Below are 23,776 nucleotides of genomic sequence, written 5' to 3'. Positions count from 1 at the left end.
CAGCATTGCATCTGCTTAACGCACTTACCCAGGAATGCTTGTTAATAATTGAAAAGATAAGAGTTCTGCTGCAGCTTTTAATGGATGATTGAAACCTACAGCACCTACAAAGATGGACAAGTTGCAATTACTACAGCATTTAAGACCCACCATTGGAGCAGTGTTATGATTAGACAGGGAGCTGGAAACTGGGTCTGCCATCCAGTGGCTGTGCAAGTCAGCCAATGCCTTATCAAAACTCATTTTATACAGCTTTACTTTAAAAACGTGCTGCTCAGGAGGAGAGGAAAAGAAATACAAAGCTCTGCTGCTACTGAGAGGTGTTGTGCCAGCTGTGCGTATCCTTCTGATGCTCTTGGACCACCCTGCCTCCCCTCCTCCCAGCTTGAATGCAGACCCAGTGCCCTATTGCACTTCCTTACTGCAACAAGTGTACGTGCTCTGACAGAGCAGGATCCCTACAGCAGGTTGTGCAGGAAAGTATCCAGGTGGCTCCAGAGGTGGAGACTCTTTGGGCAGCCTCTTCCAGGTCCTTCTCTGCACAGCTCCCCTATGGCAGCTCAGCCCCTCCCCAGCTGTAGGACCCTGCACTTGCCCTTGTTGAACCTCATATGGTTCCCCTCTGCCCAGCTTATAAAACAACCCGAACCCAATGCATTTCCTTGTCTCAAAAGGGAAGTGGAAGGTCGGGTATCTGCAGTGGTTCCTTGGCTCTGTTATCAGGGACTTGCAGCTTTTGCCGTGTCAGAAGCCATCAGGTCCTTGTCAGGGCCCCACGTTCTGCTGTGACAGTGGGGATGTGGCCACCCCATAGGGTGCTCCCTGACAAAAGCCTTCAGTCACACTGACTGGCCATAAGGGGCGTTTAACAGCTCTTGGTTTCAGGTAACAATTGGAGGTTACACTTACTGACATTACAACAGCAGCGGGGTCTGGGTCACACCGTGGGCAGTCAGCATCCTTGTCACCATGTAACAGGAGCAGCTCGGCTGCCCTGTGCTCTCGGTGCTGCTGCTCTGCCCTTGTGCTGCTTTTGGACCCTCAGGACACAATTATGTTGTCAGGGGTACAGACACTAAAGTGAAATATCCCCTTACGTGTGACCTACCTCATTGCTTTCCATATGATCACAGTATCCAATGTTACAACAAACCAACCCACCGACCATAACTGTTGACACCAACACATCATTCAATTGAGCTGATGCTGTCCCTGCCGTGGAGCTGCAGGGCTTAGAGTTAAAACCAAAGTGAGGTGTCATTAAGCTGAGTTATTCTGCTGGCTGTGTAGGGTTCAACCACTGCTCACACCCAGCAGTGCAGCCCCAAAGCGCCTTTGGCAGCAGGTGAGTCTGCTTGCTCAGACCATTGTGAACGCGGTGGCTCTACAAAAGGGCACCCAGCTCACAGACCAGCCTGGTGCCCTTCATCTGTCTGCATTTAATACAGGCCCACCAGGGTTTCCCCTCTTTGTGACTTTCTCCTTCAGCAGCCCAAGCTGCCCAGAGCCACATCCAGCCTGGCCTTGAAATGCACCCAGACAAAACCAAGAAAGCAAAAACCACCTTTCAGCCTCCCATAGGGCACAATGACAAACCCCCTTTCCCCTCCCACCCTGCAGGAGACTCGAGGAGCTGAGAGCCTGGGCTGGGCCCCCATCAGCGGCCCCAAGAACCAGGATGATAGCGCACGAGTTTAGAAACCCATCAGTGAACAAGGCTTTACTGACAACTTTTTCATACAGTTAAAAAATAAAAATACAGAACAACAGCGGACAGTGTCACATATTAAAAACGAATGAAACGGGCTCTATTTAAATGGTATTAAAATTAATTAGAAACTAAAAATCTTTGCACTCCGGTCGAGGTGTTCTGAGCCTCCACCAAAATGATTGGCCTTAAAAACAACGGGGTTGTGTGACACACAAAGAAAACATGGAATCTGAAAAGACAGTGTGGGCTAGGCAGTGTCTTTGACTATAACTATCACCATATGTTCCTCTTCCAACTTCCCCAATGTCCTTAGTGCTGACTGGAGGTACTGCTGAGAGAATTCACAAGGAGGGAACGCGTAAAGCATGCCTGTGCTGTCTCTGCCCTTCGCTCCTCCCACGGGCAGGCTGATAACCCCAGCAGCCTGCTTCTGTTTCAAGTAGGAGACCAGATTCCTGAGCAGCCGTCGCTGCAAACCGGGCTCGACCGCGGGGAAGGTCCCCTCAGCCCCCGAGCCGCCCGGGGCGGACTGCGTCGCCAGGAGCACGGCGTAGCCATTGGGGCTGCCTTGTTTGATACGGCGAGTCACCTCATCCAGCTTGGGCTGGTCGAGCCGAAGTCTCTGAGCGATTTTGAGCTGCGTGAGCTTCCCGCCGGACGAATGGTCTTTAAGGAGCCCGTTGATGACGCCGAGGTCCCCCTCCAGGATGTGCATAGACGTGGGGAAGCAGCTGTTTTTTAGCACGAGGAGCCCGTTCCAAGCCAGCTGCAGCGTCTGAGCGTATTCCGACAAATTCTTTACCTTTTTGGTCTCGGATTTCGGCTCCTCGTGAGTTTTTGCTTCCGATTCAGCAGTTCGATGATTGCGTTCGCTGTCCCTTTTTTTAGGCTGCGCAGCGTCGGACGCCTCTCGGTGGGGTTTCTCCTCGGTCGCGTGACGATTGTTCTGGAGGGAGTTGCTCTGTTCTTTCTCAGCTCCGGATTCTGTAGTGTGATTCTCCTTGCGAGCCCGCTCCGGGCTGCGCTCTGAAGCCGGCCCACTGGCCTTTGTCCTGCTTCTGTCCTCGTAAGGGGAGTGCGCAGTCCTGCCGCGGTCGCTGGAAAGGCTCCGCCGTTTCCTCCTCTCTTCCCACAGTTTGGGCACGGCGCGGTCGCTGTCGCTGGCCCAGCGCTCTCCGCTCCGGCTCCGCACCGAGCGGCTGTAGCTCTCCAAGTTGTTCCTGCGCTCAGCGTTTTTGGCAGGACTGGCCCAGTCTGCCTCTGCAAAGCTCCTGTCTCTGTCCGAGTACAGGAGGTGCGGAGGAGTCCTATCTCGCACCCTCAAGTCTTGCTCTAGGCTTCTGTGTCTGCTGTATCCGTCAGCGAGCAGCTCGTAGTGCACGGGGAGGGGCGCGGGCTGGTACTGCTGCGGGTATCTCGTCTCTTCTGCTTTGGCAAAATCCACACGGAGTCTCCTCTCCGGCCCACCCAAGGGAAAGCCTCTCATCTGCGCGCAGGCGGCCTGGGCAGCGTCCAAGCTTTCGTACTGGATATAAGCAAAACTGTCTCCCTTCACATAGTCAATAGTCCTGATGCTGCCAAAGCGGTCAAACTCCCTCGCCAGGGCAGCCAGGGAAGTACTGGGGCCGAGCCCACCCACCCACAGCCGGGTAGTGGGGTTGGCTTTCCCGTAGCCGATTTTGATGGGGTTCCTGCCCACAACGCGGCCGGACATCGCCACCTTGGCCCGATGCGCCATGTCCAAGTTCTGGAACTTAAGGAAGGCGTAAGCGCCGCCTTGGCCGCGGGCCGGGCGCTTGATCACCACTTCTTCGATGATGCCGTACTTCTCGAAGGCCCGTCGCAGCTCCACCTCCGAGACGTTGTGGTCCAGGTTGCCGATGAAGAGGTTGCGGGTGGCTCTCTGGTCGTCCTCCGGCATCAGGTCTTCCTCGGCCACGATGGGGTAGCTGTAGGGCCGGCCGCGCTCGTCGTACAGCCCGTAGTAATCCAGGGCTCGCTCCCGCTCCCGGGAGAGCCCGATGGCGGCGGCTTCCAACGCGAAGGCGGCGGCGGCAGCATGTGCATGGCGGGGCCGCGGCTCCCGCAGCAAAGGGCTGGTGACGGGCGAGAGCGAGCGCTGCTTGTACTGGTATGCGCCGTGCAGGGGGGGCAGGTAGCCCAGCGGCTCCGGGGAGGGGGCGGGGGGCGGCGTGCGGCTCCTGCGGCCCCCGCGCAGGTACACGGGCTCCACCTTGAGCGGCCGGTCGTAGAGCAGCAGCTGCCGGGCCCGGGCGTGTCGCCGGGCGTCGCGGGCGTCCCCGGGGTGTCGGAAGTTGACGTAGGCGACGCGGCCGAGCTCGGGCGTGTGGGAGAGTTTGACGCTGATGTCCCCGGCGCCCCCCCCCGCGAAGCGCTGGAACAGGCGGAACAGCCCGTCCTCCAGCAGCTGGTCGGGCAGGGCCGCGCTCAGCCCGCTCACCAGCAGCGTTTTGTACTCACACGAGCCGGGCGGTTCCCCGGCCAGCCCGGCCGAGCCCCCCAGCGGCGCCAGCAGCAGCGAGGGCGCGGCGCCCGGCGGCGGCCCGGCCAACAGCAGCGACGGGGCCACCACGGCACCGGGCAGCGCCTTGGCCTTGGGCACGCCGAGCGCGCGGGACGACGACGACGACGAGGCCGCGGCTGGGGCGGGCTGCCCGCGGGCTGCGGAGGCCGAACTGCCGCCGGCTGCCGGACGGTGGTTGGACTCGGCGCCGCCGGCGCGTTCATCGCCGCGGTGGCTGCGGGACCCGGAGCCGCCTCCGCCGCTTCCGCCGCTTCCTCCGCCGCCGCCGCCGCCGCCGCCGGGCGTGGACTTGTCCCGGCTGCTGCGGGACGCGCCCGAGCTGCGGTGCGGGCCGCGCCGGCTGCTGCTCTCGCGCTCTCGCTCGCGGGGCCTCTTGGCGGCGGCGGCGGCGCGGCCTCCCCCGGCCCCCGTCGGGCTGCCGTCCCGTTCGCTGCCGCGCTTCATGGCGCCGGGGCCCGCGGCTCAGGAGACGCCTCCGGCGGCCGCCGCCATCTTGGACAAAAGGGAACGAAGGCGGCTCCGGCCGCCGCGCCGCGCGGGCTCCACGTCATCACCGCGCGACACGCCGCATGGCGCCGGCTGAACGCGGCGGCGGCGCGCCGAGACGTGCGCGGGAACGCCTCCCGCCGGCGCGTCACTCCGGGCGGCCAATCAGAATGCGGCGTGCGCTGCGCGGCCACGCCCACCGCCCCTCCCACCACCCCCCGAACCGCGGGAAAAAGCACGTGACAGCGGAGGCGGCGCGGTCCGAACCGTGTCACTTTAATGCGTACAGACACCGAACCGAACCGAACCGAACCGAACCGCGCCAACACGGCTCACAGGTCGGAGCGCGCCCCCGCCGCCCTGGGCGCGTACTTGGGCATGAGTTCATGGATCCTGCGGATGAAGTCGGATTTCTCGGCGCAGCCTTTACACGTCTCGCCCCAGTCGTCCAGGATCCGCCGCAGCTCCTTGACGCGCAGTTTGCGCAGGTCGGCGCTGCTCAGGTCGATCTGTTTGTCTGCGGGGACAGCACAGCCAACATCAGCACCGGCTCCAACGGGGTCACGGCAACAACACGATCCACTGTGAGTCCTCAGGGCCGTGCAGACAGCGGCGGCTGGTGATGGCAGCCATTGGCTGCCTGGGAGGCTGCGGGGCTCCGTTAGTGCAAGGAACGAGGAGAGCAGCAACCGCAGCCCAATGGCCGCCCCCAGGGATGGAAGAGGGGCCGGCAGGATGAAGGTTGTGGCTGTTCTTTGGTCTTCTCAGGGCAGACAGCAGCACGGAGCGTTGGGTCCGAGTTGGGTGGTGAGAGGCAGCAGCCAGGACAGGTGACAGCAGCACCCAGCGATGCCAGCAGCACCCGCACAGCCCGGCAGCTCAACAGGCACCAGCCCAGGTGCACTGTGTGCTGCCAGAACAGCCAGGTCCCAGTAGGGCTTTGGGCACAGCACTGCTGCCAACTGGGAGGTTGAGCAGTGGTTCTGCAGAAGCTAAAGGGGTTAAAGCAGCCAGCAGCCCCACCAGCAGCCCCCATACAGAGCATCCCTATACAGAGCATGCCCCATACAGAGCATCCCCTATACAGAGATGGCACCATAACAGAGCATCCCATACGAGCATTCCCCTATACACGAGCATGCCCCCTAAAAGAGCATGCGCCATAACAGAAGCATCCCCTATAAGAGCATGCCCCAATACAGAGCATCCTATAACGAGCATCTATACAGAGCATGCCCCATACAGAGCATCCCCCATACAGAGCATCCCCTATACAGAGCATGCCCCATACAGCCCATCCCCTTACAGCCATCTGGGATACCCACTGACAGCAGCCCCGCCTGGAGACCCCAATGACCTGAACGTGCTTCTTCCCAGCACATCCAGGATCCCATTAAATGGGTTCCCCCATTTCCTCGTGCTGCCAACTCACCGTATTTCAGTTCGCAGATCTGACTGTCTTTCTTCTTCAGTTTCTCGCAGATCTTTTCCACGGGGATGTGGTGACTCATTGGTTTGGACACCTCGTTAATGATTTTGGTGGCTGCATCACTTGTAGCCCCGATATAATAGCACTGAGGGGAAGAAAAAAGCGAGCTGGAAATCCACGTTAACGTTCCTATAAGAAGGTTTTCTATCCATCTCTTTGCAGCCTGACATTTACAGTTAGGGAGCTTTCCAGGTTTGCTACAGGAAGGCAAAAGAAAGTAATCCCAAGTCCTTTGGTAACAGGGAGAAATAAGGCCAGCAGTAAGGTGCCTGTTGACAGATACATCCATATATTTACAGTGAACTTCATACAACAGAGCTGTGCTCCCTTCCCCTCTCACAACAGCAGCAAATCACAGGAGCTGTTGTGGCTGCAGAGCAGGAAGCGCAGCCCCCAGGGAGGGACAGCATCCAAACAAACACAGAAGTGCTGGTTTCCCCTCATCTGCCAAGTGTTCCACAGCTTATTTCCTCCTGACTCAATGCTGACATCTACTTACCAAGCGGTTCTCTTTGCCTTTTGCCTCTTTGCAGGATTTCATGAGCTCCTTTTCAATACTGGCGGGTGTGAACTCAACATCGTTGTCCTTCAGACTCTGGTAGAACCTCCCCAGGAAGGTGACGCACACTGGAAAGGAAGATGGATGGAGTTACCTGTCACTGCAAGAACCTGATGGCAGCAGGGAACAGAGTAAGGGGGGGCTGCAGAACAGAGCATTTAGAAGCTGCATTGGCCATCAGTGCTCTCGTGGGTATCACAGTGTGTGAGGCAGCAAAGATGCCCCATAGTTTGGGTGGGTTTCTGACAGTCTGAACTAGCAGATCCCTGAACTGCCCACTGAGCTCTGTGTGCTGGGTTCAGCTGTGGGGGTGTGACACAGAACAGAGCCCAGGGAAAAACAGAAACCTGCAGCCCTGTTTGTGCTGATGTTAAGCTGCTTGTTGGACTGTGGGCTTCAAAACCAGCCCTGCCTGAAAAGCAGCTCATCTATAAAGTGTATCAGCTGAACCATCAGCGATATCGCGTTACTGTACAGTCTGTAACGGGATTCTGTGCAGTCGCTTCCAAGAGAGAAAGCTGTCACACCATCACTGTTACTGTGTTGCTCCCACTCGGCACGTTCCTCATTCCCCACAAACTTCTGCATCACTTTCAAAGCCACTGAAATATAACAAACCTTCACAAAGAGCCCAGCGCTGCGGGTGGGGAGGGCAGCACAGCTCAGTTACCCCGCAGCTCCCGGCCCCGCCTCTGTCCCGCCCCGGGATCGTCCCGCACGGAGCAGCGACACTTCGCACTGCGGCCACACGGCGACGGGAGCGGAACGAGCGGAACCGACGGGACCGGACGGGAGTTACGGGGCGGGGCGGAACCGGCCGGCACGGGACGGGCCGAGCAGAGCCGAGTAGAGCCGAATAGAGCCGAGTAGAGCCGAATGGAGCCGAGCAGAGCCGAACGGAGCCGAGCGGAGCCGAACGGAGCCGAACGGAGCCGAACGGAGCCGAGTGGAGCCGAGCGGAGCGCTCCGTCCCGGCCGAGCTGTGGCTGCCGCTCCCCGCCATGACCCGCTCTGGGCCCATCCCGCTCTGGGCCCGTCCCTGCCGTGCCCCGTTCCCGCCCCCCCCGTCCCGCCCCCACTCACCCTCGCACTCGCCGTCTCTCAGCGCTCTGCCTCCTCCCGGCAGCACGATCAGGGCCAGCGTGGCCCACAGCCCGTGGGCCGCCCGCATCCCGCCTCGCTCGGCGCCCGCCACACCGGTACCGGCAACACCGCCCCCGCGCGCCGACGGACCCCCACCCAGCCGGGCCTCTCATTGGTCCGCTCCACGCCCGGCTTCCACGCCGCCTCCTCCCATTGGCCAACCCGAGGACTTCACGGGAGAGTTGGCGGGCGCTGATTGGAGGAGGTGGTGAGCGGCGGGTTTCTCCGCCTCCCTCGGCCGCCATTTTTGTTAAGGGAAAGTTCCCATGGCGGGCTCGGTGCCGGCGCCATCTTGTGGAAGGGCAGATCCTCGCACCTCAGGGCGGCGGGCTGCGCTGTAACGTTCGGTGTGAGGGAAGATGGAAGAGGAAACGTTTATATGTTATAAAACACAGCACAGAGCTGCGGGAATGAATGGCTGTGGGATAGAGACTGCTGTGTATTAGAACTGGATTTAGGTCTGTGTGGAGGGGACGGCAGAGGACGTGAGGGAAAGGCCGCAGATGTTGTGGAGTGTGTGTGAATTACATCGTGTATCTGACATTTAAACACCATCAGGTGCTGCCCTGAGGCACCACAGCACAGCAGAGCTGGGTATGGAACACGGTGTTACCTTCCAGATACATAGAGCTGATAGTACTTAATACGTGATCACATATTGTGTGGTTACTTAATACGTGATCGCTGAGGTATCGTGTGGTTCTTGTGAGGGTCACTTTAATGGCTGCGGGGATGAAGGAGATGTGCAGGGTTTAGTGTTAAGCCTCTTGGATGCTGATAGTGCTGCTTAAGTGCTAAGGAGCAAAATGCACAGGGCGTGTGAGGACCCTGCTGGGCTCAGCTGGGACACGCTGTGATGGCTGATTGTTGCAGCTGTGGGGAAGGCCAGCAGGAGGAAAAAGGGCTGATAATACTCTGTAATATATTATTTATACCCGATTTGGGGCTTCATCGCTGGAAGGCAGCAGTCAAACTCTCCCAAAGCTGCAGCCATTGTACAGGTACGGTACAAAGCCACGTTGTGCTACAGATGAGCGGCTATTAATGGTTCACACACAGACAGCAAAGAAACTGGGATCTGAGACAGCTGGTTCTGCTCAGTCACTCAAATCCAGCTGCATGAATGGCAGGGACAGGTGCTCCTGAGCCTGTTTTCTTAAGCTGGTTCTAGGAATAAAGGCACGTTTGTAACAGTGGCTGAATCTTTATGGGCCGGGTTATCTTGTTGCCTTTGCTTTCTCCTCTCACCAACTTTTGTGTAACTCAGTATCAGTTTCATTACAGCCAGATACAGAAACAGCCCAGGGCCGGTTTCCATTACACTTCTTTATATTTTACAGCTAAATGTCTTCTGGGATGAGGTTCATAACTTCGTCAGGACAAAGCAGGGTGGATGGGCTGCTTGTTTTGTCTCCTGCACCCTGACCTGGTTTATTAGTTGTAATGGGAGGTGTCTGACTTTGAGATTAATCATACATAGCAGTGATGACAGATTTTAATTTCCAAATCCCGTTTTCCTGTTTTTAATCACTGCTCTTTCATATCCATTCTGTTAAAATGATCGGTATTAAAACTGAGAAATGAAATCACCGCCCAGACATCTTGCCATTGCCATAAACAGACAAACTCAGCAGCCACTCAGCCAGCATTGGTTGGGAGCAGTGAGATACCCATCAAAGAATGAACCATGGATTCTGCTGCTATTTGGAGTTACTGCCTCAGAACTCTGAACATTTGTGATGGATGACCAGGCATCTCAGGCTGCTGCATGTCATATAAACCACCCTAGCTGCCAGATCTGCCCGATGCTCACTTTGAGAGGTTGATATTAAAGAAGTAGAGGGTTGCCCATGAGAGAACGCATTGGAAACTTCCTTAACTATACCCAACAGACACAGAGACCTTGTGGCTGCCTCCTCCCAGCCATCCTCAGTCAAAGGAAGGTGGGAAGCGATGGCTGTGCCTCTGAACTGTGGGTGTCAGGTACCCCTCCAGCACAGCGTGCAGGGATTAATGCTGTGCTGATTCTCTTTGACAGCCATGTCTGCGGAGCACACTGAGGACAGCCCTGCCAGGAGGACAGCAATGAACGTACAGCTGTACCGCTTTCATATCAGGTATTAATCTTTAATTCCACATCACAGCAGTCGAGTGAATGGGTAAGGGAAAGAAACCCAAAACAAACAGCAGATATTTACATCTAAAATTCACACCACTTATCTGTTGATTCTGGAAACATGCTATCACAATATATACAATGAAGTACCTTTAGGACACTTGTACAAATTATTTTTTTTTCCTTTTCAATGTGATTTCCATTATAGATAAGATAGTTGTTCTGATTTGATTTGAAACATGAATACACAAAAGAGAAGTGGTTAGAGGTTTTTGCCTTTTTTAAATAAGCACAGAATGCCAGAGGTTAAAAACACATTTACAGGGCAGAATACCAGTCGGACGTCACAATCTATACATTTTTTGCTCAATTTCCTGTACAAATACACAGCATTCAAATGGGGGTATTTACAAAGAAGCATGAATAGAGGGCATTTTAAGTATCACTTGATTTGTTTCCCAAAGGCTTTTGCTCTCTTCAGCCTCCCCAGTTTTGGCTGATTCTCCCACAGCAGGGATACGGGATATCCCTTACCTGAAAAATGGTAAGCAGGCTAAAAAGTAAATGAAGGAGGAAAGGATGGATAAGAATCGTAGTTTTGCACACAGCAATAAAACCAACCCAGCCACTGAAAAAAATGGGTAGGATCCAGACAACAATTGTAACTGCTTTTCTTCTCGTTTCTGTTCCAGATGGGGCCAGCAGGTAACGCTCGTGATGGAGAGATGTGCTGCAGAATTCCACCGGTTGTTTCAGGTATGCACATGCTATTCTGTTACGCAAAGAAAACCCAAGGAAGGCGAGGATGCATTACGTCTGAATCAGAGTTAAGTGCAGAACAAACGGGTCCTGTTCAAAGCATCCCGTTACTGTGGTTTGTACAAAGAATCTTCAAATCCTGTTGCACCAGTGCAACAAACTGCTGTTGCTTCCACCTGCTCCAGGACTGAGCTTACTGATGGCCTTGCACTATGCTAGAAAGCCACCCCACCCTCCAGAGAAGGATTAGTTCCACAAAGTATTTGTTCCAGCATTCACAAAACCTAACAGCAGTCCATCTTCCACACCCTTTACATTAAGCACTGAAAAGGGCGACAGGATGCGCAGTAGATATCAGAATGACAGAAATTTCACTCCACGGAGGCTCAAATTTAGTAAATTCAGTAATTTATTCCATCCTCCTTTGTGCGCACCTGCCATAAAGCGGGTATCTGTACACACCATTGTCTTCAACCCCCTACAAACAGGCAGTTATGGCAGACACTCAGAATGGTCAGACTGCTGCCGTACAGCCCCTCTAATCAGAGCGAGGTGCTGCACTGTGTGGGACTGATGGGAGCTCCAGGGAAGGCCTTCCAGCTGATTGGGTCTTTGCCCCGTGTTACTTGCTTTCACACTCTTATTTGCAGAACCTGCTGGTTGTTGTTGTTGTTGTTAATATACAATGAGGAATTTCAGTGTATCATTCACTACTTTCAACCTTCCCATCAAAAAAGAAAAAAAGAAAGAACCCCCAAAAGCAACCAAACCCAAACATGGTCAGGGAGATGGAACGGAGTACTTCATTCTCTCAAAAATTCCTAAGAACCTCAAAATACAGAACAACATGAAAATATTTCACTCACTTCTAAGGAATTACCTTGACTTACCTTCATTGAAAACGTAACTCTGAATTGAGCTTTTTGTACCTGTGTGCTATAGCAGAGACCTGGCCTGGTTCACTAACAGTTAGGGCGGTTCTACTCCTCTTAGAGATGAAATGTCCACCTTATGCCGCTTTTTAACATCATTCTCCTCTTAACTGTGAAGGTTGTAGGGATTACAAGCAGCCTATGTTATGTTAGTAACAAAGCAGAGGAAGCACAAGAGACTTTGTTCCAGCCAAATGGGCCATTTAAGAAACAAAACCGTAATTTATTACTTTTGTATGGGCTGGAGCTCGAGAAAGGAAAGAAAGAAATCCTCTTAAAATCCCCTTCGTACGACAGCTGACCAAGCCCAGGCTTTGTACAGACGGACCATCTTGAGGAGTTCAGAAGCAATGTACTCTGCCCAGTCACTGTAGTCAGAGGTAGTGCTAAAGGTGACCTGTAAAAGATGTGGATCCTTTTCTGCTTCTTTAAGCTGTTTGTAGCAAAAGAAACTGAGTGTCTAGGGGAAGAACAGGGCACGTTGATGCCATTCCTATTTCTGACCCTAATTTACATGGTGGAGGTAAGTCTTTTGTTTGAATGTGCTTCAGGTTTTTCAGTGGTAACTTACCATCATCTGGAGTGTGCTTTGCAGTCTATGGGTGGAAATGAACGTAAGGGAAGGCCAAAATGTGTGCGGGCATGGCAGCAGGAAAAAGCATTACTTACTGTACTTAAACACCAGATACCTGCTCTTCTGATCAAAAGTTTCCTGAAAAATATGACAATAGGAATAGAAGTTTTCTTCTCGTTCTTTTCACACCGCAGGTCTTGCCTCTGTTACCACAGAACTTTTTCCCTGTCCTGTAATGTCACTCAGCTAAGCAAACACCGATTAAAAGGCTTGTTGCACACACCTTTGTACTGACTCCACTTTCGCATAGTTCTGTTACTTGTTTTTGTTGGTTTTTTTCCCTCTTTTCTAAATCTCCCTCCTGCACTGAATTCTTCATCCCTTTCTGGAGCCCAACCATAAAAAAAAAGGCAGGGGGAAGGCTGTATTGCCACACGAGGAGACAAGAACCAACACCTTCAAAAAGAGAGGAGGAGAAGCTCTCACAACTTCTTCATACATCCTAAAGAAGCAAAAGAGGAAAGAAAAGTTCCTTCTTTACAGGTTGCCTTTAAGATTCCTGACTCTAGGGTGCACGCTACACTGGGCATTGCTTACTGTGACAGGTGGGCATCCTGCACACCAGCTGCAGTGACTTTTGGAGGGGGGCTGAGGAATGATGGTTTTGGGGAATGGATCTCAGCTCCTGGGCGATGGAAGTTGGTGAGAATTGTGGCGTTCAGCCCTGAGGCAAGGAGTGGATATGATGCATTTAAGCCACGTTTTCTTTACCGGTGAGTCATCAACCAGCTGTGGCATGAAAAACTTTCTGTTTTCTTTTAACTGGAATAGAAATGCTGGTGTCGACAGCCTGCCCGAAGCTGGGCATGGGAAAGGCCTACAATCAGGTCACAGCTCCAGTGGCTACTAACCTCCCCCTCATCCTGTAGCACAGATGAACAGCATGACTCCAATGAGAAAGCAGGTTGGTTTAGCCAGTGAAAGCAAAATTTAAGAAATCAAACAGTACATAAAAAACAAAGGAGGCAGAGTTTGTTGGAAATGGTATCTTGGAAATCAGTGCATCAGCACTGGTTAGATTGCCTCAGCACCTATGAACCAATGCAGGGAGATCACTGCACAGATATGTACAATCCTGCTCTCAAAAGAGCCAATATCTTTTGCCATCTTCCCACTGCCTGCTGCTCATGCACCTTCCAGACTGACAGTTCATAAAATCCCTGATTTCAGCAATGAGCTTTCACTTCTGTACAGCAACAAAATATGTCCCTAGTGCAACCGCTTCTACTCAAGTGTGTCCCAGAGCTGGGAGGAAAGCAGGTTCAGAATCAGCTTGCCACCTTTCCTCCTTCTTCCCCCTCCGCTTAAAATTGTATTTTTCAGCTTCTGCAAGTCTCTATGGCTTTTGTGCCATGTGGTGCGGTTAAGAAGCTGCAGAAGGAGTAACCATCCACTGCACAGGAAGTTAAAGAGCGTGACGGAAAGGTGTAAAAGGAATTTTGAAAGGAAAGCAGCAACCTCCCTTGCTGGCCCAGCTGCGTACGCGGGCTCCAGCCAGGCTTGTGGCAGTAGAAGTCAGCTTGCTGTTCTCCGAGTCCTCAGCAATCTGCGTTCCGGTCACACCTGGAATGACGACGCAAGCTGCTTACCAGCAGTTGTTCCTACTGCTCACCGATGCCGTGCTCCCATGCTACCCTGGCCTGCTCTTCCTTTCCACCACTCACTGGCTGGGACACTTTACGATGCAACTGGCGGTGTTTGTCATCGTCTTCAATTATCATTCCCTCCTCATTCTCTATGTTTGGCAGCCGGGAGTGGTAAGGTTTGGGGGGTAGAGCAGGAGGGTCCAGGGTGTCCTGAGGGATGACTCCTGATGGAGCTGAGTGGCTTCGGCATGGCTGGGATTTCAGCGACTCGAGGACATCAGGCTCAGAGAGACTGTACCTGACAGGGAGGTAGGGTGTCTCTAGATCTTCGTCAGTGTTCCAGGCCTGGCTGGGGACAGAATCCATGGTGTCTGTGCGAGGAGGTGGCTCAGAGGAATGTCCGAAATTACTCTCGCTCAAGGAGGAGACGCCGCTGCTTGCGCTGCCGGATAAAGTGGAGTTGCTTCCATCTAGACCAGACTGCGGACTGGTGGGGGATGCAGGGATGGGATGAAGAGGGGACTGTTTGGAGAAAAACAGAAATCACATTAAATCGGTGAGGCAACACTGCAGCTCGTTCACATTTCAGCTTTTGACAGTGATGTTAATAATGGTGCAGTTCTGTCTGTGTTCAAAATGTCACCTACTGACAGTTCATATATTATGCTCCTGACTTGCAGGGAGGCACCTCCTGGGAACAAACCAGTGCACTTAACACAGCAGCTGAGGAGATAAAATCCCTCTTCCCCTCTGTACTGAGGGGGCCTGAAGTCAGAACATATGCAAAGAAGAGAAGTGGGAGGGCCTAAATTTAAGTTCAACAGTTTAAAAACTTTGAATCCATTTTCTCATGAGTAAGTTACTAGCATGTTAAAAATAGTGAATCTGCTTCCAAGAACTACTTGGAGGCCACAGTGGAGGAGGGGGGTCCTTCCTTCTTTCCTGCCACTTCTTTTTTACCTTGCGCAACGTTCGTGCAGGCAGTGCTGGAGGAGCATCGCTGAGCTGGTGATGGAAGGCATCAAAGTGCAGCGAGTAGTGTCCTGGAATGAGACAAGGGATCAGAAACACAGACCTGTGCAGCCTCAACTGCTGTGAGAGAGTTGGGGTTTTAGATCCTGGAACGCCAACAGCTCCAAACACTGATGAGCCCGATCCAGCCTGGGGCTTCCCTTCTGATCAGTACTGCAGAGTGCATCTGTCACATCACAAAATGCTTACAAGAAGTTTAGTGCAGTGATAGGTTTCCACCCTCCCCTGTTATCAAGGATTTCATGGCAAGGCAACAGGCTTGTATGCAATGAAGGTTTGAAGGTGTATTCAGTAGCTATATAACAACAAGCTATTGCTGAAGACGGGCAAAAAGCCAAGCTAGATTTCCAACAGGCACACACCTAATGCTTGTCCACACACCTAATTCCCGTCCTTATTTGTAAGGACTGCAAGAACTGGAAGATCTTGAACAAAACTGAAAATGGCCGGTGCCAACCTCGCAGACCAGGAGAGACTTCTACAGTGGAAAACAAAGCTTTCAGCTGGCCTAGTCACCTGGCATGACTGCATGGCTTATGCAGCAGATCTACTGGGCTTTTCCTTACCATGGGGCAGGCTTCGGGGAGGTACTGGTGGGGCCAAGATGCTCCCAACGTGGGCAGACAGGAATGGCAGGGCCTCTCTGGTTCCGCTGTCTAGGCTCCAGCTACTGGGTGCTGCTGGCACAGCTGAAGGATTGAAACAGATTTAACTTGGGTAGCATAACAGGGTCATATGGCCAGGACTGGATTCAGTTTGCTCCTTAGTAGTAAAGAGGGGTGAGATTCGAAGAACTTGGGGTGTGGTAGGATTGGAGGCATACAAAGACATCGTCTAGTCTACAGCGTGTTTAGTTTATAGGGTGCTTTGTTAAAGAAGCGAGAGTTAGGTGATCAGTGTTTGTTAGTCTGCCCATGTCCCCTCCACTGACCCTCCAGGCCCACTTCTATGAACTATGAAGAACAGTAGAGCTCCATAAAGTTTTGTTTTGGTTTTTTTTTTTTTTTTCTATGAGCCAGCAAGTAAAACTGAAATCTGACTGATGGAGCAGCAGGGAGATCTCAGCTGTGAGCTGTTCTGCCTGGCAGCAAACAACTCCAGAGCAGGAAATGTGGGGCAGAACCCCTGTGAGACACAGGATGGCTGCTGCTGTATTACGGCAGCTAAGCAAAGACTGCATGAAGGACGTGAGGGCAATGACACCCTCAATCTGGTACAGAAGAAATCAGGACTTCAAAGATCTGACTTGCTTCAGAGCTGATCAATGCTTCTGATCCTCAAATACCTAAAGATAACAGCCCAGGCTTTACAAGGTCAGCGATCAGACTGAGCCTCTGCACACTAGGAAACTTCCTCATAGAACAGACATTGAGAACGACTCTGCATAACTCTGTGTCTTCATCAAAACAGCTGCTTTTAACAATGAGAACAATGAAACAATGTGTCAGGAGACATTATTAAAATGCATCTTCCTCTCTTCCAAATGCACCCTAAGACTCAGTTTGTCCTGAGGAGATAGAAAAGCAGCAACTGTTTATAAACAGAAATGCAGTATCTGTTTATAAACAACTGGGGAGTTTCATCAGCTCAAGCAGAATAAAAAGGGGGGGAAGGAACAAAGTGCTTCAGTGAGTCTACAACAGAAAATTGAGATTAAAGGCAGCTTTTGCCATCTTCAGATTGAAACATGAAAAATGGAAGCCTGGGGAAATAAGCACAGAGTTTGACACACAAAGAGAATTTATCCCTAATTAAAATGCCTGCAACCGTTTTTCAGGTGTGTTTCTTCTCTAAAATGACTCTGAAAGGTTTATGATTGTTTTTCCTTAGTTCATGAACACAGGCTCCCCGAGATCTAAAACTCCCCAAGGTAAAAAGGATCAGAAAATGACAGCCTCAAAAGACAGCCGAAAACCCACACAAATATCAAAGCAAATGTTGGTTTTAAAGAGAAGCACTCAAAGCAAGAATAGAGTACAAAGAAGATGCTAAGAATCTTGACAGAGAACAGGTTCAAACCAGGAGATACAAACATCTCAACACAGCTAACACGGCTTCAGATGAGCTTCCTGAGCAGCCCTGCTCTACACGTCAGAGTGCTTTAATTTGCATTACTGCAATTGGTGGCAAAAGGTTGAAGTGAAGAGGGACAACAATGCCAGGCACACTGTGCTCTCCTGCAGGATTCCAGCATCAGGTGAAAAGGACTCAACAATACCTGGTTTTCTTGGCCTGTAAAATGATTGCTTTTTTTTTGTGTTTGTGTCTGTTTCTTTTTAATACTGAAATGCAGCAGAAGACTGTGAAGAACAGAACATGGTACTCCAGTGTGTAATCCATTTCTACTTTCTCACTGCTCTCTCATTCGCTGCCATCTGAGCTAAGTGCTGGAAATCATCCTAAGGTCAGACAGTTCTGGACATGGCTGCTGCCTGTTAAAACCAGAGCTGGATCCAAAGTGCTCCAGGGAAAAACCTACCCAGGGAGCTCCAGTGATGCCCCAGCCCATCCCTCTCTTCTCAGCTGTCTCACTGGCCACATTTAATTAGTGGGGAAGCACATTTGAACCATTCTGCTCTGGGCAACTGATGTCACCCTGTTGTCAATGGGAATTACTGAGCAGTACTTCTAACATGGCGTGGAGGGGAGTGGAAAAATTCATGGAGCGTGACAGCTAAGAAAAACAAGGCCGACGTCATCCTGACCAACAGAGGGATGTTGGCTCCAGGCTGCAGAAATGCCCACAGCCACCAACCTGGCTGCAGAGCTGGGGTTCCTGATACACCATGCCTAAGAACATCACCTGTCCTTCATGACTCCTTAGGGCTCTGGGAGATTCTGTCTTGGGCTCCCTTCTCTTTGTACTGCAGACACGCTCTTGCACAGATACTGCCCACAAGTATAAATTCAAATGTTACTTCACTGTCCTGCAGCTCACTGGGATCAGTTGGGAAATTCTCACACGAGCCCCTGATTCTTCCCATTTCTCCATGACCTTACAGTCACTTCACTGGTTTTCTTTAGACTCTTCCTTAGAAATCTCTTACCTCCATGGGCTCCGCTCATACTTTTTCAAAGCAGTGAGTCAAGCATAAGTTCCTAATGAGAAACTTAATTCAGTATTAAACTACCTCGGAGAGAGTAGAAGAAATGTCACTACTTTGAAGAGCGAATGCACATCAAAAACAAACCCCAAAGGATTTGCACGGTCTGAAGCAAAGCAGCGGTACACCTCGTTATTATTTTGGAAACACTACAAACCCTTCTGTCTTCTTTCAGATGTTTTCCCATTTGTTTGGCTGGGAGCTGTGCCTGATAAGGGCTGCCTGATTTGTTTCAATAACAACGTGCTGAACTCAGACGGCTTTTTGTAACAGAGAGCTTTGTGCAACTCCACCCTTCTGTCAGTGATCTGAAGTGACTACAGGTTGGCAGGAAGCCCAGTTAATTAAACTGTTAATTAAAATAAAGAGAGAATGCACTCTGCCAGGCAACGGAGCAGCCCGTTCACTACTTGCAGGATCAGAGTACTAATATTTTAGAAAGCATGCATGCTAACTAGGAAGAGGAGTACCTTTCTCAGCCACGGAGAGGTTGGGATCGCTGCAAGGTTTGCATGGTCCAATCATTTGCTGCATCAAGGCGCGCTGAAAATTTGGAGGCTAAGGGAGAAGAAAGCACAGAACAGTGGATTTCTGTTCAGGTTTTTAGGCAAAAAGATCTTCTAAAATAAAAAACTCCTGGGAGCCTCAGGCTGCCTACGTGCACAAATAGTGCAGTGCAATCCTAGCAAATCTCCGGAGGGTAACAGCGGGCAGGACACAGTGCTCACAGTGCTGTGCTCTCTGAAGGAGTTATGTCAGAGCAGACATAGCCTGGTCTTGTGCCCATTAGCAGCTCAAATGCATGCCACGTCAGAGCTGAATTCAAATGCTTGTACGTAAGCACACAGTGATTTTCTCAGTTAACCCAGAGCAAGCAGTAGGTTGTTTGAACACCCTGCACATGAGTCCAGCCTCCTGCGTGCTTTGTTACTTCTGGCAATCACCATAAAACTGCTTAGACTCAAATTTTAGGCTCACCAGCAGGACCAACGAGTGAATAAATTAAGTGATACGATGCTTGTAGAGGACCAGGGCTCAGAGCACAACCAACTGCAGCTTTAACAGACATTACAATTTACATCACCCGACTACCAAAGTGGGTGGCTCTGGTGTGTGATTAGTATCAGAAAGTCTATGTTACTTCTGGACCACTGTGAAAATGATCCTAAGCTCTTGTGTTTCCCAAAGATAAAGCAGACAAAAGAGTAAAGATGAGCACACCCTTTTCAGTACGGCTTAGCTAAGGTAAGAGGCATCAGATCTGCTACCTGTCCGTTTTCCATGATAGCTGCAGGGTACATGGCGCTGCTCGGCCGGTCCCGGTGGGTTGGCAGCAACATCATCAGCTCCCGAGTGTGGCGGTACTTATCTGGTAGAGAGGGAGAGCCTGTAAACAAGTGAGAGCAATCACGTACACGTGACAAACAACAGCCATGTCTCCGCATGCCCAGAGAGCCAGTCCTCCTGCGCCGTGTGTTCAGACGACCATCAAACAGGACTCAAGGACCACGTTGCCCAGCACACTAAGCAGCTCACTGCCGGTGGGGTGTATGGCACAGGATGAGAACTGGCACGGCACGTACGATTAGGGACACAGTGTGTAAGATGTGCTCATCCCTCACCGTGTGGTGCAAAAAGCTAAATATATATTAATAAATATAGGGAAAAGGGCAGCTGTGTGAATGAAGTACTGCAGTTACACAAATGCTGTAAAATCATGTATTTTGGGACTGAATGTGGCAGAAAGGGATAAAAGCCTGAGGCGCTCCATTCAGATCAAGCAGGAGGCTACTTTACTCCTCAGTACTGGTAGAGGAGACTGAGGTGTTGCCATGTAATTGGTGATATCACATTTGGCTTCCTCTGTTATAAGAGCACAAAAATCAGTAATGGACAGAATCTGCTTTAAATATGGATGGCATTTTGCTCTTAATGCCTCTGGGTAAGGTATGGTTTCTATCGAGTATGAGTATTCTGAGCCACTGTATGACACCAGGATGCTCACCAGTGCTTACAGTAGGAATATGCTTGACTTGGTAGACTTAACTATTAGTCATCTGCATAGCTGCCATTTAGCAAATAGCAGAATGCACGTAGGTGGCTTCCTGGAGTGTGGAATTACTTGGGATTCGTGTCCTTCAAGGTGAGTGCCACACAGCAGTATGTCTTCTGATACGCAAGAGCTGACAAGGGCTTTGTTAGCAGAACGATTCCCATTAGTGACTTCCTGAAGTCTGATACTGCTGGCGGACACATCCATTGGGATGCACGGTATTAGGCAGGAACTGATGATCGGAAGCTGCGAGAGTGAGCTTTAATTTGCACTGCTAATTCCACTGCGTCACAGACACGCACTGAACAGATGGCAGCACACAGCGCATTACAGAGCCATGCTGACTTGTGGGGAATACATGCCCCCTCTTGCAGACTTTCCACAACCACACACATTACCTGAACAGCACTCCAACATATGAGCAAAGGCATCGGTACTGGTTAATGCAGCTTTTACCCCAGCAAAAGCAAACATGCACTTTTTGGGACTGATATTCAGCACATAGTGGAAGGAACAATGTGTCCAGCAGAATGCAGGATAACCTCCTACAACAGCAACAATTCCACTGGGGAGGCAGATCCCAGGTTAATGCACACCCCCACCCTGACATGGACAGCCACCAAGTTTCTGCATTCTAGTTCCGAACTCATTTTCTCCCCAGACATAAAACAGAAACATAATTACACAACATTCTTTGCTCTCATATACACACATCAGCTTGGAACACACAGCGTTATGCTTTGTGCTGAGTCTTTTACTCACACGTCACAGATAGTCCTACTTCTGCCTGACAAATGTAGATGCACCAAACTCTCAGGTGTGCCCAGAACTGCATCACAGCACAGCCCACATCGTAAGCTTTGCCATTTGGTTTATCTTGTGCTTTTTTTTCTTTGTCCAGGATGCAAACCATCCCAAAGTGCCATTGGTTAATATGGGATTCTAGCTTCCACCAGACCTTGCATGCATGACCTGAAAAATCCCACATGTGCTAAACATGGAGGTAGTTTCACCCTGCTGTTTGGTACCCTAAATTTGGAAATGACTGGAGCCACGAGGATCGTGGCAGATTATGCCATGTACCCAACACAAATTAAGCACTGACACCTCCAAACTGAGTGCCATGAGAGGAGTGGCTATAACTGAAGCATTTATTTGTTAATAATCAGGCCTGCTGCTTTGAGGAGGCAGAGAACACAATCACTGCGGCTCTGGGACTGGCAATATGTAGAAAACAACATCACATCTCCTAGAAGATTTCAGGACAGCCACAGTGGCCACCTAAAATGCTGCAGCATTTACCAGGGCTTATCCTATCCAGCCTGTACTTCACTGCACTGCACGTGTGCTGCACTGTGCGTACTATTAACAAGAAAGGAAAACCTATGCTGAAGGCACAGGTAGCTTTTCTTTTTTAATTATGAAAATGTTAATCTACTTTGTTACAGGTATTCATTTTAAGGAACAAAACTGAAAATTAACACAGTTGAGCTCCAAACTCAACTAATCCTTTTGGTTCTGATTCATCATTCCTTTACTGTCACGAAGTCAGTCGGCTCCTGCACTGATATGTCACTTCTTGGCTTTATGAGGGAAGTTCTTATGCAAGTATCTGGGCTCTTGCTAAGTGCTGAGTACAATACGGGGACTCATTCCTGCCCCTGCAAACTGTGCTGGGGAAGGAGGGGTGCCCTGGGAGGTCAGTCATCAAATATCAGCCAGGAAATGCTTTTGGAATGCAGGAGTCCCAGATTTACTCAAAATGAAACTCCTGAAAATAAAACACTAACATGCTCACAGCCCTTTCCAAATATTTCTGCATTACGGTGTCTTTTTAGGAATCGTTGCTCTGCGTAATCTTTTAACTCAGGTAAGGTTAGAGCAGTGCCTTGGATGAGTCACCTCAAATGAATTCCTTACTCATCCTGCATACAAAACACGCTGCTTTCTAGATACAAAAGAGGCTACACAAAGGTTGAGCCAGGGAAAAACTGGAAGATGCATACCTTAACCTGAGAAATAGCTGGCGATAATCTTCTAACTGCACACTTAGAGAGTTCTGGCTATCTTCTGATTACAATTCTATTTAAGACTTTTGCTCTAAGCAGTACACACTGTAACTTTGGTATAAGGCTTGCTGCCTTAGTCTGCTCTTCAGTGGTACAACCACATCATCATTAATTACTAATCTTTTAAACAAGATGCTGGATCAATGGTTTTATTATTTTCATGGGACAAACCAGATCATCCGCTTTTGTTGTGATTTTCAACACCAACAAAAGGGCTTTGTTTGGAACTGAAGAATCGAAATACAATTTAATTCCCTGTTGGATTGTTAATGCAAATGGCCGTGGCTTTTTATGGTCACTAGTGGAGCGGATCTGTATTACAATATACCCAACTCCTCAGAACAGCACTAGCAGCTGAGGTCCGGAAAGAACTCTGCAGTAAAGCAGCAGATAAGGAATCCAGATAACGGGACAGCAGTTTGGTTTGGTTTTTAACCTCTACATCAGCACGTCAATCAATGAAAAATGAGTCTAACAAAATCCATGCTCTGCTTAAGGTGACAGGTTGCTAACTTGGTAAATTTAGGTGGCCTGCATGAAACAAATTATTGGCCTTCATATAACCCCTGTCAGAACAGCGGTCAGCTCTAGCACTCCAGCACTGTGACTATGTAGCTTTGTTGGCAGTCTCAGCAGAAAGGTCAAGGATCGGATGGGTCATGGAGACCAAACTCTCCTCTCACCTCTAGAGGTGGTCCCTCCAGGACAGAGATGAGGCACATTGGAGGGGGCAGCGTGGGGAAGCTTGCACGGCTGCCGCCCATGCTGTATCTGTTCTGTGGGTAAATAGAGGGCTTCAGCCTCCAGTGTTGTCAATCCACCACCTTTCATCAGCACTAAATTAAAAAGAATATAAATGAGTACAAAAAAATAAAAAAATTTAAAAAAAAGGAAAAAGAAAAAAAAAAAAGAATCGAAGTGCATTGGCAGAGCTGCAGATGTAACGGCTGTGAAGTACCTTGCTCTGGCCAGTGACACTGGTCCTCCATTTTCATAAGCATCAAATTCACCCAATTCAAAAACAAAACAAAAGGAAAAACCACCACCAAGAACATCCAAGCTGCATTACCACAGTGGAGCATATTGTCGTGTTTTTTGTGGCCTCAGACAACTTCATTCCAAAAAGCCGTGTTGTAATACCCAGAGAGTATTACATCTGAATGTATTACCTAAGGCTGTCAGACCTTTTAGTGAGGGTGAAAAATAACATTAAGAAATACATTGAAGTATTTTTCAAAACGGTGATTTCCTCCTTAGTGTTCATTTACGTTGCCTTGCTCTCACCTCTGGGAGGTGCTGTTGACTCATCCATCAGCACCGTGCCCTCTGCAGCATTCACCCCTTTGGTTTCTAAGCAACAACGAAGAACACAGTTAAGAGGGAAGCTGGTGCTGCTGAGAAGTCACCGAGCTCAGGAAGAACGGCACAGCCCCTCAGTGGGACTGCTGGCTTTTTAAAATGAAAAATACAGGATACTGTGAGCACCAAAGCCCTCACTCCCTGGAAAATTCAGACCTCATACGCCAGCTGAGGCACATCCACTTAAGGGTGACTTTCT

The 23,776-nt window shown here is 50.5% G+C and overlaps 3 protein-coding genes and 1 long non-coding RNA gene across 17 annotated transcripts in view; 1 reads left to right on the top strand and 3 right to left on the bottom strand.

Moving 5' to 3' along the window:
• Positions 1–1,693: 1,693 nt before the first annotated feature.
• RBM15B (RNA binding motif protein 15B) lies at positions 1,694–4,822 on the bottom strand. The gene has a single exon (XM_015874521.2). It carries the CDS (start codon positions 4,698–4,700, stop codon positions 1,959–1,961), a length of 2,742 nt encoding a protein of 913 aa, XP_015730007.1. The 5' UTR covers positions 4,701–4,822; the 3' UTR covers positions 1,694–1,958.
• Positions 4,823–4,997: 175 nt separating this feature from the next.
• On the bottom strand, positions 4,998–8,031 carry MANF (mesencephalic astrocyte derived neurotrophic factor). Of its 2 annotated transcripts, none has more exons than XM_015874540.2 (4): positions 7,874–8,031; positions 6,731–6,858; positions 6,175–6,316; positions 4,998–5,259 (listed from the first exon to the last, which is right to left on the bottom strand). In XM_015874540.2, exons 1-4 carry the CDS (start codon positions 7,959–7,961, stop codon positions 5,075–5,077), a joined length of 543 nt encoding a protein of 180 aa, XP_015730026.1. In that variant the 5' UTR covers positions 7,962–8,031; the 3' UTR covers positions 4,998–5,074. The 2 variants fall into 2 exon arrangements, with proteins under 2 accessions (XP_015730026.1, XP_032303117.1); XM_032447226.1 differs by lacking the exon at positions 7,874–8,031 and adding an exon at positions 7,409–7,808.
• A 52-nt stretch (positions 8,032–8,083) lies between these two features.
• On the top strand, positions 8,084–12,747 carry LOC107319580. Its single transcript, XR_001557863.2, has 2 exons — positions 8,084–9,876; positions 9,972–12,747. It is a non-coding gene; the product is annotated as an uncharacterized LOC107319580 (long non-coding RNA).
• The window catches only part of DOCK3 (dedicator of cytokinesis 3), a 128,322-nt gene continuing 114,592 nt past the window's right edge, over positions 10,047–23,776 (bottom strand). For 6 of the 13 annotated variants that reach the window (XM_015874526.2, XM_015874529.2, XM_015874530.2 and 3 more), the window contains 6 exons: positions 22,902–23,054; positions 19,365–19,483; positions 18,567–18,654; positions 15,559–15,681; positions 14,921–15,003; positions 10,047–14,482 (listed from right to left, as the gene is read on the bottom strand). In XM_015874526.2, the coding sequence (XP_015730012.1) occupies positions 13,976–14,482; positions 14,921–15,003; positions 15,559–15,681; positions 18,567–18,654; positions 19,365–19,483; positions 22,902–23,054 (1,073 nt within the window). In that variant the 3' untranslated portion in view covers positions 10,047–13,975. The remainder of the gene's footprint in view (positions 14,483–14,920; positions 15,004–15,558; positions 15,682–18,566; positions 18,655–19,364; positions 19,484–22,901; positions 23,055–23,776) is intronic. The other 7 variants (XM_015874533.2, XM_015874539.2, XM_015874535.2 and 4 more) reach the window with 5 other exon arrangements.

The sequence above is a fragment of the Coturnix japonica genome, chromosome 12 (assembly GCF_001577835.2).
Source record: "Coturnix japonica isolate 7356 chromosome 12, Coturnix japonica 2.1, whole genome shotgun sequence".
In the NCBI taxonomy this organism is placed as follows: domain Eukaryota; kingdom Metazoa; phylum Chordata; class Aves; order Galliformes; family Phasianidae; genus Coturnix; species Coturnix japonica.
This window is presented reverse-complemented; position numbering and strand designations above follow the sequence as displayed.

Coding starts and splice junctions, on each gene's coding strand:
- RBM15B (XM_015874521.2), bottom strand. CDS start 4,700: ATGAAGCGCGGCAGCGAACGGGACGGCAGCCCGACGGGGGCCGGGGGA.
- MANF (XM_032447226.1), bottom strand. CDS start 7,793: ATGGCGGGGAGCGGCAGCCACAGCTCGGCCGGGACGGAGCGCTCCGCT. Junction 6,859..7,408: donor GCGCTGGGCTCTTTGTGAAG/GTTTGTTATATT, acceptor CTTCCTTTCCAG/TGTGCGTCACCTTCCTGGGG. Junction 5,260..6,174: donor GATCTGCGAACTGAAATACG/GTGAGTTGGCAG, acceptor CTGTCCCCGCAG/ACAAACAGATCGACCTGAGC.